Source organism: Protopterus annectens, chromosome 2.part1 (genome assembly GCF_019279795.1).
Source record: "Protopterus annectens isolate FY-2018-M chromosome 2.part1, PAN1.0, whole genome shotgun sequence".
NCBI lineage: Eukaryota > Metazoa > Chordata > Ceratodontiformes > Protopteridae > Protopterus > Protopterus annectens.
The window spans coordinates 1801410656-1801436547 of NC_056729.1; the positions used below are offsets into that span (position 1 = coordinate 1801410656).

The 25892-nt window shown below is 43.0% G+C and overlaps 1 protein-coding gene across 7 annotated transcripts in view; it reads left to right on the top strand.

The window, feature by feature from the left end:
• The window catches only part of USP48 (ubiquitin specific peptidase 48), a 3461715-nt gene that overhangs the window by 3299983 nt on the left and 135840 nt on the right, over window positions 1-25892 (top strand). For all 7 annotated transcript variants that reach the window (XM_044063244.1, XM_044063240.1, XM_044063245.1 and 4 more), the window contains one exon: window positions 4261-4309. In XM_044063244.1, the coding sequence (XP_043919179.1) occupies window positions 4261-4309 (49 nt within the window). The remainder of the gene's footprint in view (window positions 1-4260; window positions 4310-25892) is intronic.

Sequence of the window (25892 nt, forward strand, 5' to 3'; positions counted from 1 at the left end):
GACTTCCAGAGACGCTCTAGTCCACGATTGGCCTTAGGGACTTCTTTATGCATTCCCTCCATTTCCCCTAATCCCGAAGCTAATACAGAAAGCTACCGTATTGAGCTGCAAAATGATCCTCATTGCTCCTTACTGGCCTCGACAAATATGGTTCCCGTTCCTGCATCATCATCTTCTTGAGCAGCCTTGGACTCTGGACCTAGCTCCAGACCTTCTGATCCATCAACCGGACAGGCTGCACCAATCCCTGCAATCTCTCCAGCTCACTGCTTGGTTGCTCAACTTTCAACTTTAGTCAGGCTTCCTGATATCTCCCCCTCTGTGCGCGAAATTATTTTATCATCACACAAGTCTACGACTAGAAAAACTTACGCTAGTAAGTGGAAACGTTTTTCTTCCTGGGCAGAGGCTAAGAGTATAGACCCTTTTCAGCCCCTGTACACCACATTTTGGAATTTCTTGCGGAACTCTTTCATGCTGGGTCTGCTTCCGCTACAATTAGAGTTCAGTTAGCTGCAATTTCAAATTTTCACAATGGCCTGTCGGAAAATAATATCATGTCTCATAAGCTATGTAAAGCCTTTCTCAAAGGGACCACTCTGCTCAGGCCTCCAGTGAGAGATCCTCCACCTCCGTGGGATCTAAATTTGATTTTAGCTTCTCTAATTTTGACCCCCTTCTAGCCCTGCAGCATCTTGTTCCTTGAAGTTTTTATCTCTTCCTCTTTCTGGTAGCTATTACTTCAGCCAGAAGAGTTTTGGAACTTCAGGCTCTTTGTATCCATCCTCCATACCTAGTGTTCCACAATGACAGGGTTGCTCTCAGGACTAATCCTTCCTTCCTTCCTTCCTAAGGTCTCTTCAGAGAATAACTTGAATCAGTCCATAGACCTTCCTGTGTTTTTTCCCAACCACTACAACAGGGTGGAATATAAATTGCATCAGTTAGATGTTCACAGGCAACTGCGCTTTTATTTGCTTAGAACTAAGGACATCAGGAAATCGGACCAACTTTTCCTTTCTTATGCTGAGGGTAAACAAGGTCTTCCAGTCTCAAAAGTAACCTTGTCCAGATGGTTGACTACTATCATCACATTTATCTATCAACTGAGGAATAAAGAATTGCCTGTTAAACAAAAAGGTCACTCCACCAGATCTTTAGCCACTTCTGTGGCCTTTCAGGCTAGGTTGCCCATGGAATCTATTTGTGCTGCGGCTACGTGGGCCAACCCACATACTTTCATTTTGCATTGTAAGTTGGATGTGGTTTCCAGGAGCAGAGCTGATTTTGGTTCCAATGTTCTGAAGAGTTTGTTCTGATGAGCCACCCAGGATTTTAGGTGCTAGGGACGCTGTCCCAACCAGCAAGAATGAAAGCAAGATAGACAACTTAACATAATGAAGTTATGTACCTACCATAACGTTCCATGTTAGTTGTCTTCTTCTCACCTTATTTCTTGAGTCCCACCCTCCATCCCCCTATCCTAGTAGACCGAGAAAAGTTCCTTATGGTTTTTCACTGGCTGAGTCTTCTCTGGCTATTCCTTTCTGCCTAGTAGCCTCTCTGGTAGGGTTTAAACATTCCAGGATAGGATTCTTTCCTTATTATGTCTGCAGTTAGACTTACCAAACGAGATCTGGGTATCTAGCACCAGGCATCATGGGATATGGGGTGGCCTCGAGCCAGTAAACAGCTCTCGAGTTTTTGACGATGGCCGAGTCGGAGCCGAGGATCGGCTCTGAACCCAACCATCAAGAAAGAAGGCGAGAAGAAGACAACTAACATGGAACGTTATGGTAGGTACATAACTTCTTTTTATCTTCCATGCAGACAGGGTTTCCCTCAGGACTAACCCATCATTTATGCCCAAGGTGGTATCTAGTGTGGCTTTAAACCAATCCATTCATTTGCCAACCTTTTTCCCTAATCCTAGAATAAAGGGGAAATGATCCTGCACTCCCTGGACATGCACATATATAGCTTAGGTTCTACCTGGACAGGACTAAACCTTTCAGAAAATCTGACCAGCTGCTAGTCAGCTTTGCTACAGGGGCAGAGGGCAAGGCCATTTCAAAGCAAACCATTTCTAAATGGATAGCACACTGCATCAATTTCTGCTCCAAACACCATGGAAAACCTACCCACAGGGGATCAGAACTCATTCCACTAGGGCTACCTCAACCTCTACAGCATTTCTCTGGGGAATCCCTACCAGGGACACCCTGGAAGCTGCAACCTGGAGTTCTGTACACACCTTCACCAAGCATTACCACTTGCCTATCTTTTCTAAATCCAGAGCTGGATTTGCCACAGCAGTCTTACAAGGCCTGCTAGCCAGCCCTAATGCTTCTTGACTCCCTTCACCCTTCCTCAGCTTTGGGAATCAACCCAAGTGTGATGACTGCAACAGTGAAACACGAAGAATATAGTATAGTTGTGTACACTTACCATAAATGTAGATGCTCTAGTGTATTCACTGTTGCAGTCCAGGTTACCTTCCCTCCAGCCCCCTGACTTATCTATACTTTCTACCTACCCTTTTTTTGGCCATATCTTATAATAGTGGTATTTACTTTTTACTGGGGTGTTCCACACCATGTAATTGCTTCCTATTTTGGGGGCTCCCGACATCTGGGGCAAGAAAAACTGATACCTCTGATGACCTGACATCATGGAAGAAGCAACAGAATCCGACGCAGAAATCCCAAGACTCTGGTATTCGGGCCGACTGAGGGCTAACTGCAGGCAGATAACCCAAGTGTGATCACTGCAACAGTGAATACACCCGAACATCTACATTTATGGTAAGTGTACACAACTGTACTTTTTCTTAAAAGGTACCCCTTGTCATAAGGGAGAACTAGGAAATCCAAAATTAGAAGCTTTTGCCTTTCAAAATGGGAAGGGTTCGCTGTCTGGTTTACCATGTAAGACAAGACATGACTAGAAGTATCAAATCCCTTGGAATCACAGTATGTGACACAGCTTCTTCATGGTGGTAACTCTTTTGCATCCATTTAAGTACTCTTTTGCAGCATTCTTTCTATGGGACTTTCCCTCTCTTCTGCTGTGCAGTAAAGTTATTTCTAAAAGTAATACTGGATCTTGGACCTCTTACAGCAGTAGTTCCACCTTCCGTCTTGTAGTAGAAAAGTTATCTGTTTCTTAATTTGAACTTAATGCTCCCACACCTGTCACACCTCCCAGAAGCTGCAGATCATCCCAAGATATGAACAAGTGGGGTCATTTTCTATGTTAGGTCCTAATACCCATTTCTTGTGGTGATGTGCACAGCTGCATCAACATAGAGACTATAAGTACCCCTCCCAGTCAACTCATGCATACTTCCTTATACCTGAAGACAAGAGCTTCACTTACTGTCTTGGGTAGCCACAGTATAGGCCTGGTCAGGAGTCACCATACCCTCATCAGAGGATGGGCCATAGCTACTCATTTTCCTTCCTCCCATCTACGGTTCTTCCACTGTGTAATCTACTACTAAAACTTGAGTCATCTGGGTCCCAGTGAAGGTTTCATCTCTGTTTGCCACAGACCCTGAGAGCTTTGGTGTCAGATTTTACAGCGCATTATTGCCTCAATTCACTGTGAGAGTTGAGACGCCCTTGGTACAACTGCATTTCAGAATTCATGTTTCTATGCCTTTGTCCTCCTTACCTGCCCGTGCTCATTACTTGGAATTCATCTGATCCAAGAATCCCTCAAGGAGGGTCCTCGGTATTACATTTTACAAATTTTTCTTGCATCAGTTGTTGTTCTGAACTGCCCTCTTTGATTAGTCAGGAAGACCCTTTCTCTCTCCCCCTTTGGGTTAGGGCACCTCTTTTTCTAGTCATAGTTTGAATTCCATATAATTTGAGCAGGTATATACGTTTATATTACTTGTTAGCAGTGTAAATGACAGATCTTCACTTTTATTTTTTAATTTGAAGGAAGCTAGCTAGTAAGTAGGGAGTCAACTGGTGGGCTCTGCAGATGTGTAGGTTTATTTGTCTGGTACATGATGTCACAGAGTGCTTCAGAATAAGTTCAGGTGCACTCCAAACCATGAGTTCTTCAGAACTTTACTTGAATTACTTCGTAGGATGAACCCTACCAAGCACCCATCAGGGAAGGTCTTATTGAAGACCAGCTGATATGGTAAGACATTTCTTGTTTACTTGTAGGGTTCCTGTTTCACATTTGTGGTGGGGTGTACCTTGTATAACTGTCTTCACTAAACTCCATTTGTTTTTATTCTAGGCTGATGAACCAGTAGTAGATTATGCTGCAATGGATGATGCTTTACAAGGTAATTTTTGCTGTGATCTGCAAAACAGGTTAATATTATGAGCATGAAGGACATGTAGTGATGAGAATGTGCCAGTTAACCTAATGGAATGAACACTTATATGTGTTATGGCGATGTGCATTTTGTGTCTGTACTTGTGCATCTCTGAATGAATAACATTTAAGACTGCATAATTTTTCTGGTAGTATGCAGTTTGAAAATGGCATGCATTTCTATTTCATGATTTTTCTGTGTGCAGTAAAGATATGTTAACAGTTCCCCTGCCATATTACACTTTTGTGGAGACTGCAGTTTCCATTTAAAAATTATATACTTTATCCTCATGTTTAGTCCAAATCAAAAGAAAAAGAGTTGAGGCAAAAAAGTTAAAAGTCCACATTCCTTCCAAACTCTCTTCCTCCTTCAAAAAGTCATGCTTTTATTATGATCAGTCATACTGACACTTGGTAAATTTACTGTTTGATTAAAGTTCATTGTGACTTCATATGTATTTAATAGGCTGTTGATCTGTGAGGATCTTAAGAAGTTTTGCATTACATGCCCATCTAGTTTTTAACCCTTAAATTTTCTGTACAAATAATCCTAGATGGACAAAACTAGGATATGTTCAGATATTAACGTGTTGTCCCTCAGTAAATGGTTATTGATTTGTAGTTGCCACTATCTCAGAGAAGGTGGCTAATAATTTCTCCCTCCTTTGACAGTGCGTAGCCTTTGGCTCTTTAGGCAGTTTTTAATATCATGCTCTTCCTTGAGATAATACAGGCATCACAAGTGCGGGTCTTGCATAGTATTCTGATTTGGAGGAAGAACTTCACAAATAGCAAGCAGAACTGAGATCTGAAATGTGTAAGCATCCAAAAAGATCCATCAGGTTTCAGGGATCATCATCATCATCTTCTTTCGGCTGTTCCCGTTAGGGGTTGCCACAACATATCGTTGGTTTCCATTTCTTCCTGTCCTCTACATCTTGCTGTGTCAAACCAACCACCTGCATGTCCTCTCTCGCCACATCCATAAACCTTATCTTAGGCCTTCCTCTTTTCCTGTTACCTGATAGCTTCATTCTTAGCATCTTTTTCCCAATATACTCAGCATCCCTCCTCAGCACGTTTCCAAACCAACATAATCTTGCCTCTCTGGCTTTGTCTCCAAACCTTCCAACTTGGGCTGACCCTCTAATATACTTATTACTAATCCAATCCACCCTCATCACACCCAGTGCAAATCTTAACATCTTTAAGTCTGCCACATCCAGCTCTAACTCCTGCCTTTTTGTCAGTGCCACTGTCTCCAACCCATATAACATTGCTGGTCTTACTACCCTCTTGTAGACCTTCCCTTTTTACTCTTACTGGTACTCATCTGTCACAAATCACTCCTGACACGCTTCTCCACCCACTTCATCCTGCCTGTACTCACTTCTTCACCTCTCTTCCACACTCACCATTACTCTGAACTATTGATCCCAAGTATTTAAACTCATCCACCTTCGACACCTCTACTCCTTGCATCCTCACCATTCCTCTATCCTCCCTCTCATTCACACACATATATTCTGTCTTAGTCCTGCTGACCTTCATTCCTCTTCTGTCTAGAGCATATCTCCATCTCTCCAGGGTCTCCTCCACCTGTTCCCTCCTCTCACTACAGATCACAATAAGCATGTTATGCAGTAGCACGCATCAGTGGTGCAAGAAGATGCTCAAGAATTGGACTTTGCTGGAAACTGAACTATGCCTGGAGGGCAAGTATAACCCAATCTCAGACCTATTAAGGAGAGTTCAAGCAATTAAGAGTTGAGCATAATACATTCTTTGTAAGGGTCTGTATGTTGACATGTGCCATTAGACCAAAAAATTGCTTAATGCCATCTTCCATATTCTTGAAGAAAGAGGAAGAGATGCATGCAAGCTGCCTCATCAGTTTCCTTCCTCCATATAAAAGTTAAAAATCACTAAATAGTCAAATAAAAGGCAGTTTATTTGATCTTTTTTATTTTAGAGCCAGTGAGTGAAGGATGTGTCCTTTTGGTTGACAGTGGAGAAAGTGGACTTAGTGGTGAGATCACAGTATCTCAGTGGAGAAGTTCGTTTCAAGCTGGGATGTTGTCACCATGACACTCCACGTCCAGAGAGTAGAGAGGACAAAGAATATATTCTAAGAGTGAATGTTATGGAGGCCAAAATAGTCTGGAGGCTATACGACTAAACTGTGAATGTAACCCCATTGTCTGAAGGATAATTAAAGTCTACAGATGAAGCAGAGTATCTGCACAATCTGCAGACAGCTGTTACACCTGTTAAAACAACAATGCATGGAAGACTCATGACCAGGCAGACTGAATAGGAAATTCATCCCTGGTTTGGCAGCTGTGTTTCTAATGGACACAGGCAAGCTGTAAATGATTCATCTCCCAAGCTCCTGCTCCTGCTTACACTTATCAAGGGTACCAGAACTTGTCAGAAAATTGTGGTGCATGTCTAGGCTTAAAAAGGCCTTTGTGGTCATTAGTCTAGTAACCACCTATGAATACAAGACAAAGAAGGACTGCAAAATTTGAAGCAGTATCATTTTAGCAGGTGAGAAAAAGATGGACCTGATATTATAATAAGTAAAAACTAAAATGGTGAACTGGACTGGATCTGTGAAAGATTCCTCTAAGGATAGCACTTATGAAGTGCTTGCCAATATCAGATTTGGAATTCGAATATGGGAAGCTAATACCAATGCAGACATAATGTTTGATATGCTAAGGAAAAAGAATAGGCATGGTGGACACTGTTAAACCAGCAGAAAATCGTCTCTGGCTGTGGAAGACCTGTATTTGCAGGACATGATTACTCTGAGGTGATACTGAAACATAGTTTGCATTTTGCAGAAGCAATAAAAGATGCAAAGAAATTTAATTAAAACTGCCATTTCTTGCTATCTTGAAGGTGTTTTGGAGTGGTAAACTGCTGACTTTGAATAGCTTGAGTGAAGCAATTGGGAACATTTGGAGAAAGTAAAAGAAAATCAGAAAAGTAGCAGGAAAAATTCTGGTGGGGAATTTTCAACAAAAAGCAGCTCAGGTTTCAACTTTGATACATGATATGGCTTCCAGTAAATGAGTGAAAAAATAAAATAAGTGTTTAAATGAGAAAATGAAATAGTATATAAAGTTAAATGACAAAAGGCTACAAAGAAAAGAAGAAGCTTTAGTAGCTATTTAGATGAGCTGATAAAACTGCAGATATCAGAGGTTGAAATAAAGGAATGACTGAATGAATGTGAGACTTAAGAACTTTTTCACTGGAGTTGCAAGTGCATTTATAAATTATGGAATTCTTTAAAGTTACAACTACAAAAAATGGGTTACCAAAACTCAACACTCTCCTGGGAAATTCTGATTTTTTATATTCACGGAGAGAATTTGGACAAAACAAAAGATTGTAATTATGAATATTAGTTTACTAATGAAATTATATATAGCCACAAATTGGTTGAACCCAGCACATATATTAGCGCAAATTGTTAATTAGAAATAATAAGAAAAGTATAAACAGCATAAAAATTTGGGAACAAATCTTTAATATTATTTTTTCCTATCCACTTTCCGTCAGGGACATTCTGTATGTACCAACACATTCTTGGATTAGATAGAAAATGTAGAAATAATACAAATTATTGGCTTGAGTTGGTTTATAATTGTCTATTGTAGATGCTTTTGTTTAATTTTTGTGATTTTAATTTCCTGTACTTGGTTAAAATGATATTTATTCTTAAGAACTAAAACATTGGAAGCAATATTGTACATAATGTAAATAGTGTGTGAAATGTATAATGGTTTGGCAAAACAATAAAAATGGTTATTGAAAAAAAAAAGAACTTTTTCAAAGATAGGGCATGCAGAGAAAACCTAAGATTTTGTGGTATACCATAGAAAGTAGAAGCAATAGAATGCATTAATTTTATGGAAAGTACAAGTAAGCAACTAGATTTGTTATTCCTCAACAGAATTTCTTAATTGGTTGGTTGTACTGTGTATGCTTCCAACTAGGCTGTAAGAAAGAAACCAAGACATAAAGTAGTAGTAAAGGTGCAGCTGTACCAAGAGACTACTCCTGACACAATTGTGGCAGAAGGGCATAGTATTAGCAATTGGGGACACCAGTGTGCTTTTTGATAATGAGTATTTACTGAACATTGGACAGAAAAAAAGAGTTTATCTCTGGAATCAAATTATCTTGAGAGGCAGGTGTGAGATGAAGTTGTTACATCTATCTATTTTTAGAATACTTTTCCTAGGGGATCAAAGACATTGTTGGGTACAGAACAGACAAAGGAGGGAAGAAAAAATGTTTGCTCAGCAAAGGGTGAGCCAGCAAGCTGAATGGAACTTACTTCTCATTCTACTGACAGTGGCAAAGCGCACAGACAGAACATGTTGATAAAACCCTTTCCGTTGTTCCAAAGGAAGATGATTAAGTGTTAAAAAAAAATCATGAAGCTGAGAACTTGAACCAGAGACTAGCGTTAGGTAGTCAAGGTGATGAGGAAGACCAGCAGTAATGTGAAGAAATAAATGGAAAAATGGTAAATTGTCTTTTACGTAAGGTGTGGTTTGAACATGTGAACACAAAGTTGTGCAAGTAAACCTACCATAACAGTATATACTTGAATGATCACTGCTGCAGTAGCCTTAGCACTATGTATCCTGCCTAGAATTGCAGCCAGACAGATTCCAAAGCTTAACGGCACCTTCCATGTGCATAGACTGTTGAAGAAAATCAGCAGACTGGGTGCCAGTCCCTTCAGAGCTTTTATGCCAACTGAAAGATGAAGGGTAGCACAAACAAAAATCATGCAAAATGTAAAGTGGTAGAGGGAGCAGCTACTGTTATGGTAAGTTACTTACACAATTATGCAATGTTCATCATTTGGTCACTGCTGCAGTGGCCTTAATTACAAGGGTAGAATACTTGTAGCTTATAAGGTTTGGGAGCAGAAAGGATTATGGTCCAGGAGCCCCTGGAGAATGGTCATAGGAAAGCCTGTTCTTAACTGAGAGAAGGAATCTAGTTTTTAGTTCTTTGTAAGGGTATGTACAGAAGACCAAGTTGCTGCCTATAGAATACTTCTAGAGTCCACCCCTTTCCATAAAGCCACTGATAAAGCTAAGGACCTAGTAGAATGTGCCTTGACCCTGCCTAGAGTTTAGTTGTTAAGGTGCGAGTAAAAAAAGGAGACAGCAGAGAGGCAACTGTTTGGAAATAGTGCGCTTTGACACAGCTTGTCCTTTTTTTCTTACCTGCACAAGAAATTAATAACTGATCAGAAATTCTGAACGTTTTAGTACTGCCAGGATAGTATCTGAGTTGTCTGTGGACATCTAGTGTATGAAGAATCCCTTCTGTCTCACTTTAAGTTCTGAAACTAAGACAAGGGAAATGGATAACTTAGCTCAAAGTAAGCTCAAATACCGCTTTAGGGATAAATCATGGATTAATTCTTAAAGAAACTGTAACGTTGTGAAAAATGAGATAAGGCTGACCCACAATGACAGCTTACAACTCATTCTTCTTGCAGAAGTCAGAATAATCAGCAAAACAATTTTCTATGTAAAGAATCTCAGATCAGCCTGATGAACTGATTCATCTGGAGCAAGAGTTCATTTTTCCAAAACAAAATTAAGATCCTAAAGAGTAGCCACTTGTTTTCTATGTGGACAAGTGTGCAGATTCCCTTTTAAAAGCATTTTGACATAGAAATGCATGGTGGAGAGGGCATAGGCAGACATGCTGAAATGGCAAACACACAAACATTGATAAAGGAGCAATAAAGACCAGAGGGTAATAGTCACACAAATTTTGTACAACTAGAGAAATACTAACCTTAAAAGGATCCTGTTTCTTATTTTGGCACCGACTAGAAAATATTTTCCACTTACTAATATATGATTTGCTAGTAAAAGTTTTCTTTACTCTTTTAATACTTGATGTTATGTAGTCCTATCTCACCGTAATTCTTGCTGGATGGGTTCAGAGCTGATATTTAGCTCTGACTCAGCTGATACTAAAGCTCGAGAGCTTTTACTGACTCTAGGCTAACTCCTATTCCATGGTGCCTCATGGCAATTCCCCAGATTTCGTTTGCTGCAAACGCTTCGAGGTTGTCTCCTTACTGGCTCATTGGCTAAGTAAAAGATTTATTTATTAAGTCTTGCTTTTTTCCTTATTTTGACTACTTTTAGTCTCTAGCTTGTTGTGTGATTGTACTGAGTGTTTGACTCCTATTTCCCCCCTTAGGAAAGTATGGCCTATTTCATTTAGAGGGCCATAGTTGCCCATTTAAGTTAGAGGGCCTTTCCTCCCTGTGTGTTTCTTCAAAAAAAAAAACAAAAAAAACAACAAAAAGAATTTTTTCTCTTTTCTATCTTTACTGTTCTTGCTGGAATTATCAGTAGTTAGTAGTGTTGGTATCTTTCTAGGTAGCTTCTTAGTTTGTTCCTGTTAGCATGTCTAAGGAAAAGGACAGAGAACACAAGAACCATCGCCCTTCAGGGTTTAAAAAATGTGATAAATGTTCGCAAAAGATGTCTTTGACGGATAGTCACACTAGCTGTGTGTACTGCATAGGCGAAGCACATTTGCAAAAGCCCTGTACCTTTTGCCATGCCTTCATTACCAGGATTTTGAACGAGAGGAAACGAAAATTGATTGATAGGGGTCTTATGACCAGTTCCTTCCAGGAACAGCTGGAACTTGGGCAGGCATCTCCTAAGACTTCTAAGCAAAAATCTTCGGCTCCAGTTTCGGAACCGTCAAAAAAGTCCAAAGCATCGGAGCCAAGGAGTTCTGGCTCCGATTGCGCTTCTTCTTTATTGGTACCATCTGGCTGTTCGGGGCCGAGGCAACCTTAGGTACCGAGACAATTACCTGACATTGACCCTGTCTCACCTACATTGAGATCTCCTATTTTGGAGAGGAGGAGATCTCCTTCTGTCTCTACCCGATCCTCTAGGACACTCTCGGATGAGAACATTGAGTGGGTGGTGAAGAGGTTGCTTTCTGACCCAGCTCTGGCAAGATAATTGGCCCCTCTGGACCCAAAGGCTTCGGAGCCGACCCTTTTGCAAACCACTGCTCCTCTTCTGACTGCTTCGCTCTCGGAGTCAATCACTTCAGATTCTTCAATGTTGGATCTGTCGGTTCCGAGGATTCTTCCTGCTTGCTCAGAACCGATAACTATCCTCAGAGGCTCAATCAGGAGCTGTGGGATCTGGAAGCCGACACTCTCGAGTAGACTCCGAGGGGGACAGTCACCCTGGGTTTTCTTCAGAACCGACCCTCCCTCTCGGCGCTTCGGCTTGACTCAGCTCGGTTCCCACATCTGCTTCGGAGCCATCCCCCCTTGCTCGGAGCCGACCATCCGTTTCCTTGGAGCAGAGGTCTTCGGAGCGGGGAGGAAAGGCTTTTGAAGCACTATAGAAGGCTTTATTGTCTGCAAAAGCCATACTTTTGGAACCAATGTCACACCAGCAGCAACCTCTTCTCCCCTGCCACCCCCACAGCGTAGGGAACCAGAGGCTCAAGCAGCCCCCATTGCAGGTGCCCCCTCTTCCTCAGATTATGCCACTGGAGAGCTCCCTCGGAAGACACTATGTAAGTGGAAGCATGTTGACTCACCTGAGTCTGTCATGTCTGACACTGATTTGGAGGGATCAGAAGGGTCCCCAAGATCCCCCTCTGAGGATGTCTCTTTTTCTGACATCCTAGAAATCCTTAGGGAGTGATTGGAAGACCTCTAACCCTACTGAGGATGAATCAGTGTATCTTGAGGCTTTTGGTTCCCGACCTTCCACCTCCTGGGTGACACCTCCTTATGACCAGCTCTTAGAGATCATATCGAGGAAAGTCTGGACCTCTCCAGACACAGTGGAGCCCATCCCGAGGAGGCCAAACAAATTCATGACTACACCTGAAGATAAGTCTTTTCTTTCCAAAGGAGTTCTATGGTGGTAGCAGCAGCCACTAAGGAGTTGTCCGAAACATCTTCTAATATCCATCCTCCTAACAATAAGTCCAGGACAATGGATAGGTATGGGAAGTGTACCTTCTCTTCAGTGGCATTTACTCTTAAGATCGCTGAATTACCATACACATTTCACTCGACTTCAGAGGGCTATCCTGAAGGAGTTGGGAGATACCCTTCAGGGTTTACTAGCTCCGGGATCCATGAATAAGGTTTCTGCGCAGCTCTCCACCCTTACGTCGATAGCCAACTCCTCCATGAGGCTATCGTATTCACTGGATGGAGCAAGTAGGGCATCCGCAGCAGGAATCTCTCTCAGAAGACATTCTTGAATGCATCTTTCCAACTTCACGGAATCCTTTGTCTTCCTTCACCAATATCCCCTTTGATAGTTCATCTGTTTTTGGACCTCAGGTGAAAGAGACCCTGACCAGGTGCGAGCAGGAAGGGAAAACCTTATCTGCTGTCTGAGTCCATTTCTCCCTTCCATCTAGACCCTATCTGAAGGGTAATACAGGAGGGAAAATGTGGTTCCGTAAATCCCAAAAAGGTTTCCCTCAGGCACAAGGTCAACCCTCCCCCAGAGGCAGAGGGGGTGGTATAATGGAAGACGCCATCCTCGCAGCAGAGGAGGTCCACAACACCAGGGAGATAGAGAAACCTTCTCTGATCGTCCCTTCCATCGCCCCTAAGGGATTACCCGACTGTCCGTCTCTGGAGGCATTCGGGGGTTGTCTATCACTATACCCAAGCTCCTGGCTAAACATTTCACAAGATCGTTGGGTACAGACCATAATATCCAAAGGTTTTCTAATCCCCTTTGTTTCCGATTCCACAGTAAATCGGTCTCTACCAGACATGCCACCCATTCAACTAGACCATGCAACATCAGAGGTCATCTCATTGCTGCAAAAAAGAGTCGTCCAAGAAGTCCCCACAGAGAAAATAGGATCTGGAACTTGCTCTCGATTCTTTTTAGTTCCAAAAAAGACAGGGGACTGGAGATCGATTCTAGATCTCAGCAGACTCAACAAGTCTGTAAAGAAATCGAAGTTCCGAATGAAAGACAATTGGATATGCTCAATAGATCTTCTGGATGCATACTACCACATCAAAATGGACAGGCGCTCCAGAAGACACTTAAGCTAACGGCTGGGAGCCAGTCATTTTCAGTCCCGAACGCTGCCCTTTGGCCTCACTATAGCCCCCAGAGTGTTTACCAAATGCATGGCAGTGGTAATGGCTCACCTGAGACGTTGAGGATTCCAGGTGTTTCAGTACCTAGACGACTGACTCCTCACTGCTACCACCAAGCATCAACTCAACAGAACCAGGGATGAGACTCTATCCTTATGTGCCAGTTTAGGCATCACAGTCAACCTAAAACAAATCAGCTTTATCTCCATCTCAGCACATTGTATTTTTAGGCTCAGAAATAGAATCAACCACCATGTCAGCAAGACTAACACCAGAAAGAGTAGAATCATTACGCAACCAAATCAGATCCTTACTAAACAGTCACAAAGTTCAGGCCAGGGTAGTCCTTCAAGTCCTAGGGACCATGGCTTCCTCCATTCTGTTAGTTCCTCTAGCCTGTCTGCACATGAGGATACTTCAGTGGCTACTATTTGCCCAATGGTCAATGCAGGATCTTCCCCTGTCTCATCAGATTTTTATCACAAACACCTGCAAGAAGGATCTGACATGGTGGTTGCATACGGAACAACTCCTCTTAAGTCATCCACTTGTTCCTCCTCAAGAAAAAGGCAGATGTTCTTCGTGTTTCACTGTTGCAGTCATTACATTTGGGTAATCTGCTGGCAGGTTGCCCTCAGTTGGCCTGATTAACAAAGTCGGGTTCTGCGTTGGTTGCTGTCCCTTCTTCCATGACCTCAGGTTGTCAGGGGTATAAAACATGCAGCCGACACCATTACATCAGTCTTTCTTGCCGTGCAGTGCCCAATGCAGAAGCAGTTCGCAAGTGCCAGTCGGCCGACTCGTGAAATTTTCGTTTTCGAGTTTCAGAACCGAAGGCTTCAACTTAAAGCTAAGTACCCTGTTGGGGAAACTTTTTATTGCTCCTTACTGATGTCAGTAAAAGTTAATAATTGCATTACTTGTGGAAAGCAAATATCTCATAAAGATTTTCATTTGTACTGTATTCCTTGCCTAGGCCCTGACCACGACGTACCTTGCTATCGCTTTTGTGCTTTAATCAGCGCACTATCCGTCATCGGTACATTTTTCCCTCTAAATATTTCAGTTCTCGGTTTAATTATCCAGAAATGATGGTTAGCCATCCGACTACCGGGATGCCAAAAAAACACAAAGATAAAGACAGAGACAGGCCGTCGAGGTCCAAAACTGCCGACAACGCTTCTCCTAAGCCAGTCGTCAGTTCGCAGGTACTCAGTGAGACACTTTCGCAGCCCCCGATACCCACTACTTCTGACTCGCAGGCCTCTACTGAGACCCATTCGGAGTCCAGTATGCCGCGAGATGTTTCACCTATGGAACCCGCGGATGTCTCTACCTTGGATGGGTCCGGAGCCGCTTTGCAGGCACCAGCTTCTGAGGGTGTATTCAGGCCTACAGACTTGCATATTAACCAGACTCCACCTTCAATATTAAGGTCTAAATCTCGATCTATGTCTAAAATAGTACGCCCAGGCCACATGTTCAGGCCCCTATGCCTAAAAAACAAATGATCAAAATGGCTGAAGATCTAATTACTCTTATCAGGGTAGCCAGCCTCCCCCCCTCCTAAGAGGCCTAGGGCTGAGCTTGACTATGAATCTTCTGATCAGAACTCTGTTTCTTCTGACTCTTCTAATGACCTGGATTTGTCCATGCCTACTTATGAGGATTCTGATGCAGAGGATTCCATTTCTTCTGCCTCCCCCGAAGACCTTTCTTTTGGGGAAACTTTACATACCTTAAGGGAGCATTTCCACTGGGAAAGTCAGGAATTTTCTGATTCAAAAAAGAGGCTTATGGATTCCTTCTTTTTCTGTACTAGACTGTTGATGATGTGTTTTCGGAATCCAGTATGGGCCCTGATTCCCTGCCTCCAGCTCCTAGTAAACATGACATTTACTACAGGGTTCCCGAGTCCCACAAGTTTCTTTTCAAAAATCCTGTTGCAGATCCAGAAACCATTTCCCAGGGGCCCAAGGACATTAAGGCTTCTACTTCTAAAAATCCTACCCCTTCTGATAGAGACTCCAGGGTGCTGGATAGATGGGGTAAAAAGGTTTATACTTCCTGCAACCTTGGCAATCAGGGCTTTAAACTGCTAATTTCATATGCTAAAATATCAACAGCATGTTACTGGACTGCTTAAACAGAAAATTATGTTGATTTCTGACTGTGTGGAAAATAAAGATTTACAGGATTTATTGCATTCTGATGAACAAGTTGGAAAACATACTTTGCAATGTGGTTTTGATTCTTTAGAGGCCTCTTGCAGGGCTGCTATTACTGGGTCTGTGCTTAGAAGGCATGCTTGGCTTAAGGAGCAATCTCTGCCTGATCATGTTAAAGCAAAATTTTTGGATGCTCCTTTAAATCAGGACCGCCTGTTTGGCAATAAGGCTGAAGGAGTTCTAAAAAGATGGAAGATAAAGCTAAATCTATGCAAACTGTAAAAGATTTCTTACAAGTGCAACCTCTAAGATTTAGTAGGCACTGGCCTACTAAGAAATGGTCCTTCCAGATCTTCTCAAGCCAAACCTAGACACACCAAAAGCACCAGGTTTCAGTCCCGGGGAGACTCAGAACTAAGCAATGGGGGGCCTCCACTTCCAAATCTGGAAATAACAAGACACCCCCCTATGGTAAACAGTCTCAATGACTTCCCTTTAAAATTACCAAGCACTTACCTTTTAACCACCCCTTTGCAGGGAAAGATTGCTCTTCATGCAAAAAACTGGGAACTCATAACCCAGGACAAATGGGTTTTAAATATAGCGTCCCAGGGACACAAGTTTCATTTCCACACATTGTCAACACCAAACGGGTGGCCAGACCTGCCCCCAAATCAGTAGGCACAGGATCAAAAACAAGTACTTTCCCTCTTAAACATGGGGGCTATTCAACCAGTACCAGAGGAGGAAAAGGGACAAGGTTTCTATTCCAGGCTTTTCCTGGTACCCAGAAATTCTGTCCAATTCTGGACCTATCTACTCTAAACACCTTTCTGGACATTCCAAAATTCAAGATGCTGACTCTTCACCAGTTACTTCCTATGCTAGGCAAAGATGCCTGGTTGGCAACTCTAGATTTAAAAGAAGCATACCTGCACATTCCAATCAGAATCTTGCAAAAGATACCTATGCTCCAAAGCAGGCTACTTGCATTATCAGTTCTCTGCACTGCCCTTTGGGTTGTCTACTGCGCCCAAGGTATTCACAAAATGCCTGGCTCCAGTAATTGCATTTTGCAGGCAAAGAAATATTCAAATATATCCATACCTGGACGATTATCTAATTCAGGCAGAAAACCTGGGCATACTTCTAAATCATCTGGCGTTTATAAAAAGGGTTCTAACTTGTCTAGAGTGCACCATAAATGAAAAGAAATAACAACTGGTACCCTCTCAACAGATTACATTCCTGGGTGCAAGCTTGAATACAACTGCCCAGATGGCTTTCCTCACGCCAGAGAAGCAAATTCATTTGGTAACTTACTTCAAACAATTGGCCACAAAAACCCTGCTATCTGCAAGACAAATACTGCAAGCCTTGGGGTTCATGGCCTCCTGCATTCTTCTAATTCCATATGCAAGACTGCATATGAGGAAACTTCAGTAGTACTTAAAAAGTTTATGGAGTCAGCATTGTCACAGCCTGGAAACGATGATTCCTATCATACCTTGCCTGGACCTAGAGTTCCTATGGTGGGCAGAGGCCTACCAACAAAACAAGGGACTGCCATTCACATTGCCCCCTGCCGCCTAAACCCTAACTACAGATGCATCAGACTATGCACGGGGGGCTCACCTGGCAGGAAAGTGCATTCAGGGCAAATGGAACCCAAATCAAATGCACCTACATATCAATCAAAAAGAAATGTTAGCTGTACTGAATGCTCTGACAGCCTTCAAGGACTACATTCTTCCAGGACAACTAATGGTAAAGACAGACAACACTGTTATGTGGTACATAAACAAGCAGGGGGGTACACATTCTACCCCCTCTGCAGACTAGCCAAGGCATTGTGGAACACGGCCTTGAGCTACCAAGTGCACCTACAAGCTCAATTCCTGCCAGGAAAATTGAAGACACTGACAGACGGATTAAGCAGAAATCTCATGGACCCACATGAGTGGAAACTGGAACCATGGATTTTCAACATGTTGACAAGCAAATGGGAGAGCCCAGACATAGATCTATTTGCCTCCCCCCAGAACTACCAGTTGGACAAATTTTGCACAAGGACTCCCCACAAAACTCTGTCCTTCAGCTGGAAAAACCTATCAGTCTATGCCTTTCCCCCTCTGCCTCTGCTCTCCAAAGTTCTTCTGTAAGTCAAACAGGACAAACCAAGAATGATTTTGATTGCTCCAGACTGGCCACGCAACACTGGTACCCACTCCTGCGCAGTATGTCGCAAATATTTCCATGGCACATGCCTCAGACACCTTCCTTGCTGTCTCAGCAGGAGAACCAAATTCTGCACCCTCGGCTTCTAATATTGAACCTTGCAGCTTGGCTAATCACTTAAATTCACCCTTAGCATCCCTCAGCAAACCTGTGATGGATGTCATCTTGGAGGTGAGAAGAGCTAGTACTACGAAATCCTGTGCTGACAAATAGAAAGGACACAGCACCCAATTTGCCTCAGATTTTGCAATACTTAACTGAGATGCTTCACAAGGGCCTGTCACTCTCTTCTATTAAAATCCACTCTTCAGCTATTTCAGCTCACTATAACACAGAGCCACCCCTCTTTTCTCATCCCCTGCTCAAGCAGTATCTCACAGGGGAAAAGAACTTGAGACCACCCAAGAGAACTCCTACCCCTGCCTGGGACCTTAATTTTGTTTTGGAGAAGCTAACTCTACCTCCTTTTGAGCCAGCTGCTACTGCAGACTTAAAATTCCTTTCTTGGAAAACAGCCTTACTTTTAGCAATCACTTCAGTTAGAATGATATCTGAGTTACAGGCCCTTATAGCAGTGGAGCTTTTTATCATCTTTCATGCGGACAGGGTATCTCTGAAGACCAATCCATCCTTCACGCCCAAGGTGGTTTCCAGTGTGGCTCTTAATCAGTCCATTCATTTGCCAACCTTTTTTCCCAATCCACAGAACAAAGGGGAATGAATTCTGCATTCCTTGGATGTGCACAGACAACTTAGATTCTACTTGGACAGAACTAAATTTCGAAGAAAATCTGAACAATTGCTAGTTGCATTTGCTGCAGGGGCAGAGGGGAAGGCTATTTCAAAACAAACCATTTCTAAATGGATAAGCCATTGCATTCATTTCTGCTATAAGCACCATGGAAAACCTATCCCCCAGGGGATCAGATCTCACTCCACCAGGGCTGCATCTACTTCTGCAGCCTTTCTCAGAGGTGTTCCTACAAGAGATATTCTAGAAGCTGCTACCTGGAGTTCTGAACATACTTTCACCATGCATGATCATTTACCAATTTTCTCTAAATCCAGAGCTGGCTTTGCCACTGCTGTCTTGCAGGGCCTTATAGCTGGTCCTAATGCTGTATAAATTCCTCTTCCCAACCATAGAATCTACCCAAATGTAAAGACTGCAACAGTGAAACACGAAGAACATAGTACAGTTGTGTACCCTTACCATAAATGTAGATGTTCGAGTGTATTCACTGTTGCAGTCCTGGTTACCCTCCCTCCAGCCCCACCTGTTTTTCTCTGTCTTTACCTCTACTTTCTTTTACTATGCTTAAAAGCCTTTTTGGTGTATTTGGTTTTGGTTGGAGGTATATTTTTGTGATTTTAATTTTATTTGCTCCCCATTTGGGGGGCACCTGACATCTGGGGCAGGAAAAATTGATGTAATGGTGTTGGCTGCATATTTTATACCCCTGGCGACCTGACGTCATGGAAGAAGGGACAGCATCCGATGCAGGACCCAAGACTTTGTTAATCAGGCCGACTGAGGGCAACCTGCCAGCAGATTACCCAAATGTAATGACTGCAACAGTGAATACACTTGAACATCTACATTTATGGTAAGTGTACACAACTGTACTTTTTGACCACGGACACCTACCAGATAGGGTGGGGGGGCATTATCTGGGAATGACGGTCCAAGGTATTTGGCAGAACCACGAGAACCACTTGCACATCAATATTCTGGAGATGATAGCGATGCTGTATGCGTTGCAAGCACTTCACAGCTCTCTTCCCACCGGGACAATTGCAATTCAGTCAGACAACATGACTGTTGTGTGGTACATAAACAATCAAGGGGGAACCAAATCTTACCCGCTTTGCCGAGAGGCCTTAAGAGTCTGGAAATGGGCAATGGACATTCAACGTTTTCTGGTAGCAACGTACATCTCGGGGAAGTCCAATGTGATAGCAGACAAACTCAGTCGAGCAATTCTGATGCCTCACGAGTGGTCCCTAAATGCAGAAGTTGCGAAAGAGATTTTTCACAGATGGGGCCAGCCTTGCTGCGACCTGTTCGTCACACACCTGAACACCAAGTGCAGCAACTACTTTGCCCTAATTCCCCATCCAGGGATGTCACCCAGGGATGCTCTAGTCCACGACTGGCCTCTGGGACTTCTTTATGCCTTCCCACCTTTTCGTCTCATTTCGAAGATAATACAGAAAGCAAAACAGCTGGAGTACCCTGATCCTCATTGCTCCTTACTGGCCTCGTCAAGTCTGGTTTCCCTTCCTGTGGCCCTACCTCTTGGAGGAACCATGGATTCTGGAACCATTTCCAGACCTCCTGATTCATCAATCAGTACAGTTCCATCCTTCCATCCACACCCTAAAATTGACAGCATGGCTGCTCCAATTCCACGAATTGCCAGGGGCGTTTCCCTTTCACATTCAGTCAAATACATTCTGATGTCTTCCCACAAGCCTTCCACTAGGAAGTTATACTCCAGCAAATGGAAAAGGTTCTCTGTTTGGGCTGTAAACCAAAGTTTAGATCCATTTACAGCTCCTATAGAATCTATTTTGTCCTTCTTTGTGTCCATCTTTCATGAAGGAGCTGTGGCTGCTCAGTCCATTTCTAATTACCATTTTGGCTACATGGGAAATCCCATCATGTCCCACTGTTTGTGCACAACCTTTCTGAAGGAAGTTCTCCTTCTCAGGCCTCCAATCAAGCAGCCACCAGAACCCTGGGACCTAAACTTAGTTTTCACATCCTTAATTTCTTGCCCCTTTGAGCTCTCTTCATCATCGGATCTGCAATTATTATCTTGGAAAACACTATTCTTAGTAGCCATAACCTCTGCAACGGAGAGTCTCAGAATTGCAAGCTCTTACTATTCGACCTCCTTACATTGTTTTCCACAAGGATAGAGTCTCACTTAGGACTAACCCTTCCTTTCTTCCCAAGGTATGTTCAGAACATAATCTTAACACTACTATTGAGCTACCGGTGTTTTTTCCAAATCATCCTAATAAATCTGAATACAGGATACACCAGTTGGATGTCCACATAATTCTCAGGTTTTACCTACACAGGACTAAAGAATTTAGAAAATCAAATCAATTATTTGTTTCCTTTTCGGACAAAAATAAAGGCTTGCCTGTTTCCAAGGTTACCTTTTCAAAATGGCTTTCAGATTGCATTTCCTTTGCTTATCAGACTGCTGGCAAACAGTTACCCAACAAAGTAAAAGGCCACTCTACAAGGCCAGTATCAACTTCATATGCCTTTAGATCTAGGCTCCCAATTGATACTATTTGTGCAGCAGCTACTTAGGCAAGACCGCATACCTTTGTCACTCATTTCAGATTGGATTTGGCCTCCCGGGACAGGTCATCCTTTGGGTCACTGTGCTGAAGAGTCTCTTTGCTTGAGCCACCCAGGATAAAGGTGCTAGGGACGCTGTATCATCCAGCAAGAATTACGGCGAGATAGGACTACATAACATAAAGAAGTTATGTACTTAGCTTAACGTTCCATGTTTGTAGTCCATCTTGCCTACATTCTTGCGTCCCTCCCTCCTGCCCCCTTCCTGTTCCTGGAGGATCTGGTGGACTATTCTTATGCTGTCTGACCTGGTTGTAGTTGTTGTCCACCTGGCATGGATATTGTTACACAATGTTTGTATGTATGTGGCGGGCGGCACAGTGGTGCAGCGGTTAACGTTGTCGCCTCACAGCAAGAGGTTCTCCGGTTCGATTCTCGGCTGGGGTGCCTTCTGTGTGGAGTTTGCATGTTCTCCCTGTGTTCGCGTGGGTTTCCTCCGGGTACTCCTGTTTCCTCCCACATTCCAAAGACATGCATCTGGAGCGTTTCTCCCCGGGCCTCTGCTGAAAACAGGCTCTGTGGAACCTAGTCAGACATTCCCGGTCAATAAAATGTTAAAAAAATAAATAAATAAATAAAATAAAAATGTACACAGTTATATATATAGTTTCATGACTGTTAGCTACTTATTGCTTTCTTGTAAATAAGATCTGGGGAATTGCCGTGAGACACCATGGGATAGGGGTTAGCCTCGAGCGAGTAAAAGCTCACGAGCTTTAGTATCGGCCGAGTCGGAGCCGAATATCAGCTCCGAACCCATCCAGCAAGAATGTAGGCAAGATGGACTACAAACATGGAACTTTATGGTAAGTACATAATCTCTTTTTTTTACATCCTCGTAAAATAGGTACCTAATGATATTAAAACTGTCATCCAGGCAGTTAGATCAAGTTGTTGTGTATCAAACAATCCCCCCATCTTGTACAGTTTGGTACAGTCTGTGAGAAGTTTGGTTGCCATTGGCCAATTCTAAAGGAAGGGAGAACCACTGTTGACTGGGCCAGAAGGGAATCACCACAATGATCTTTGGCAATTGCTTCTAAATCTTCAGAATGACCCTGGGTATCTTTGAAAAGGCATACAAGAAAATTTCCATCCAAAGGAATGAGAATATATCTGTTTTTCAGGCCTGCTTGATTGGGAGGGAGGTTTGTGTAATGGTTTAAGTGTTTTCCTTACAGACACAAGATGCAGGGTTTTATTCTCACATGGGGTAATTGACTTGGCTTAGAATCACCTATGTTGGCAGTTAGTCTAGTACTAATCTATGAACCTGTGAGTCCTGAAGTAGAATTTTGCCAATTGTCTGTCGTGAATGGAGATGAAAAGATCTATCTGAGGTGTTTCACTCAGCTGGATCAAATCCTAGAAAATCCCCCTGAGTCAATATTCATTCATGAGGGCCTTTCCTGGTCGTGCTCATCATCTTTGGCACTGCGTTTTACTCTGACAGAATCTGACAGAGTATAATATGCCTGTAGTGTGGATTTGTGCTGAATTGCTATATCTCAGGTTACCGTGGCTAATCTGCGCAAAGGGTAAGATCTGGAACCTCTGTTTATACACCACATGACCGTAGTATTGTCTGTAGTTATAGAGGCCCTGTGGACCACATAAGTTCATAGGTGTTTACATGGCTTGCAGTCCTGCTCGTGGAGACAGCATAGATTCATAGGTATTTACTAGGACTGCAGTTTCAGTGACCATTAAGGAGCTTATTCCCAGGCACCGTCTGGTTAAATGAAAAACGACTAATACAGAGAACTGATAGTTGAATCCAGACACCAAAAATGTCAAACATTTGAAATATGTGGCTATAGAAATATGACGATAAGCAATAAGGGGTAACCTGTTGTGAAATTATAACATTTTGAACTTTGGGACTTTCACAAAAAATGGAAAGATCTAGGACAGATCTCCATGAGGCTTCTTTCTTTGGTACTGGATTAACTTTTTTAATAAAAATCTTTCCCTGTCGGGGATAGAGGAACAGACTGTATGATCCCCTGAGTCATCAAATGTTGAATGACAGGAGGGAGAAAAAAGTTTGATTTGGTGGATGAGGAGGAATCCCTTGAAAAGGAGGGAGGGAGAGACTCCCATTGTCATCTTGTACATCTGTTGTATCATTCTCAGAGCCCTTTAATCTGAAATTATATATTGCCAAAGAGAAAACTGAAGAGTAAGATTTTGTGGAGAGATTTAATGGCTTGCCATGTTGATAAGGGGAGCTTACCATTTGAAGACAGTCATTCAGACTTTTTGAAATGTCCTGTTTTCTGAGAGGCTCCCCCTTCTTTTTGGAGCTTCCTTGGCATTATTGTTTGAACATCTGCTTGCCAGAAGTTTGAGTCTGCCTACTTTGCTTTTTATAAAAAGATCCCGAGTTAAGGATGAAACCTTTAAAACATTAGAAAGGAAAGTTGAAAAATCTGAGTTACCCCTTAAATCAGTTTCACTGTCTTATCACACATTTTCAGTTCCTCAGCAGGACATGGTCCAAAAACAACTTCCCTGTCAAGGGAAGAATTCAAGATTTCAACTTTAGCATCCTTGGATAAATTTTGAGAGACCTATTCTAGCCCAAACACGAACACCCAGAGATCCCTTGACTTTGTCAGTGCCAATACATTGGATCAGCTGGTCGACACTCCCCACGAGAGGTAAGATCCGTCCATAAAGCAATCACTTTCGAAGTCACTATCTCCTTTGACCCTCCCCCCACCCCTTGCCAGGGTCAAGGAAAAACACTTTTCCAAAGCTGACTACAACCTCCTGAGAGCAGGTATAAACAGCTTCACAGCCACTGTCTCTTCAGTTGGAACTAGCACTAATATCCAAGCTTACACCAAAAAACGATATGAGCACCTACATAGCTGCATGGACTCAGCAATACCTGACAGAACCAAATCATCTTCCTCAAGGAAGAGTAAACCTGTCTGGTGGACAGCAGCAGTAAACAAACTCCATAATAAAAGGAAAAAAATTGCTGTCCAGGACCAAGAAGTAGCAGGTGCCAAGTTGGAAACAATCTCTCCTTTGTCTGAACAAGCAAATAAGGTCACTGGTGAAACCCTGCAAGGTTAACTTTGAGTCCAAATTGGCCACATCCACCAAGGGCAGTCACAAGGCCATCATCACATACGTCCGCAGTCTCAAAAGTAACATCCAAATCTGCTCTGAACTGATGATCAAGAACACCACATACACAATTGTAGATGTAGCCAGCCTTCTGCCAGACAGGCTCATTGAAAACTTCAACCCCCGTCCTCCCATCAGTAAACCAGGGCAGCCCCAGCACGTGCCCTCCTCCCCTCATCACCAGGGAGCAAGTCTTTAATGCCTTCTCAAAGGCAAAAAATACAGCCTCCATGAGACCCGACAACATCCCTGGCTGCATCCTACATTATCTCAGACAAGAGCTCTCAGCACCATTGGGTACACTATTCAACCAAAGCCTAAGTGCTGGCTTTATTCCAGCCAAATGGAGGACAGCCACTGTCATCCCTCTACACAAAGGTAGGCGTCCACCAACCCAGACAATTATAGGCCCATCAGCCTAACTAGCCTGATCTGCAAGGCCATGGAATGCAGTATCCTATACCTTATATCAAGGACATTGGCAGCCTCCAAACACTTGACCCCACACAGTTTACTTTTGTCAAAGGGAGATCATTCCTGGTAAACTTGGTCAACTTCTTCAAAACGGTCATCAAAGCCATGGACAAGGGGAAGACAGTGTACACCACCTACCTTGACCTAGCCATAGCCCTCAGCACTATTCCCTACTTGGGCATAATAGATAAACTCTCCCAGGTAGGCATAAACCCACAATGTACCAGATGGGTAGCTAATTGGCTCACTGACAGAACCCACTCTGTCAAAATAGGGGAATCCACCTCTAGTATTAGACCCATAATGATCAGTCTTGGGGCCTCTACTGTTTGGAATATACTTTTCTGAGGTGCAAGCCAAAACCAGTGGTCTGTGGCTAACCAAGTTTGCAGATGGCTGCAAGCTGGGCACTGTCTTAACTTCCCCTAGTGATGTGAACTTCCTCCAAGAGGGCCTTAAACAAACTAATGATTGGTGCCAGAAGCATGGCCTCAAACTGAATGCCAAGAAATGGATCATTATCTCCTTTGGGGAAAATGGCATCCTCACTAATTATCATATTAATAACATTGTACTAAGCACTCAGTCAGTTGTGAGTGACTTGGGCACCCAGACTTGATGGCAATCTGACTTTTGACCACCACATTGCTTCCATTGTATGGCCCACCTCATAAGTAAGGGTATTTCATTGAGGAACAAGGCGGTCATAACATCCCTGCACTCCTACCTTATCAGACCCATTATTGAGTACATTGCCCCCTTCAGCATGTACCTTGCCAAGCACATGTAGCAGATGGAGAAACCACAGAGGTTCCTGACCAGGAAAATCCAGGGCCTCAAACACCTGTCCTATAGAGATAGGGTAAAATCATTGTCCCCTCTACTCAGAATCATACAGATTGCTTAGAGGTGACCTGTGTCTGGCATATAAGCCCATCTCAGACCCAGCCTTGATGGAGTTGCAGCA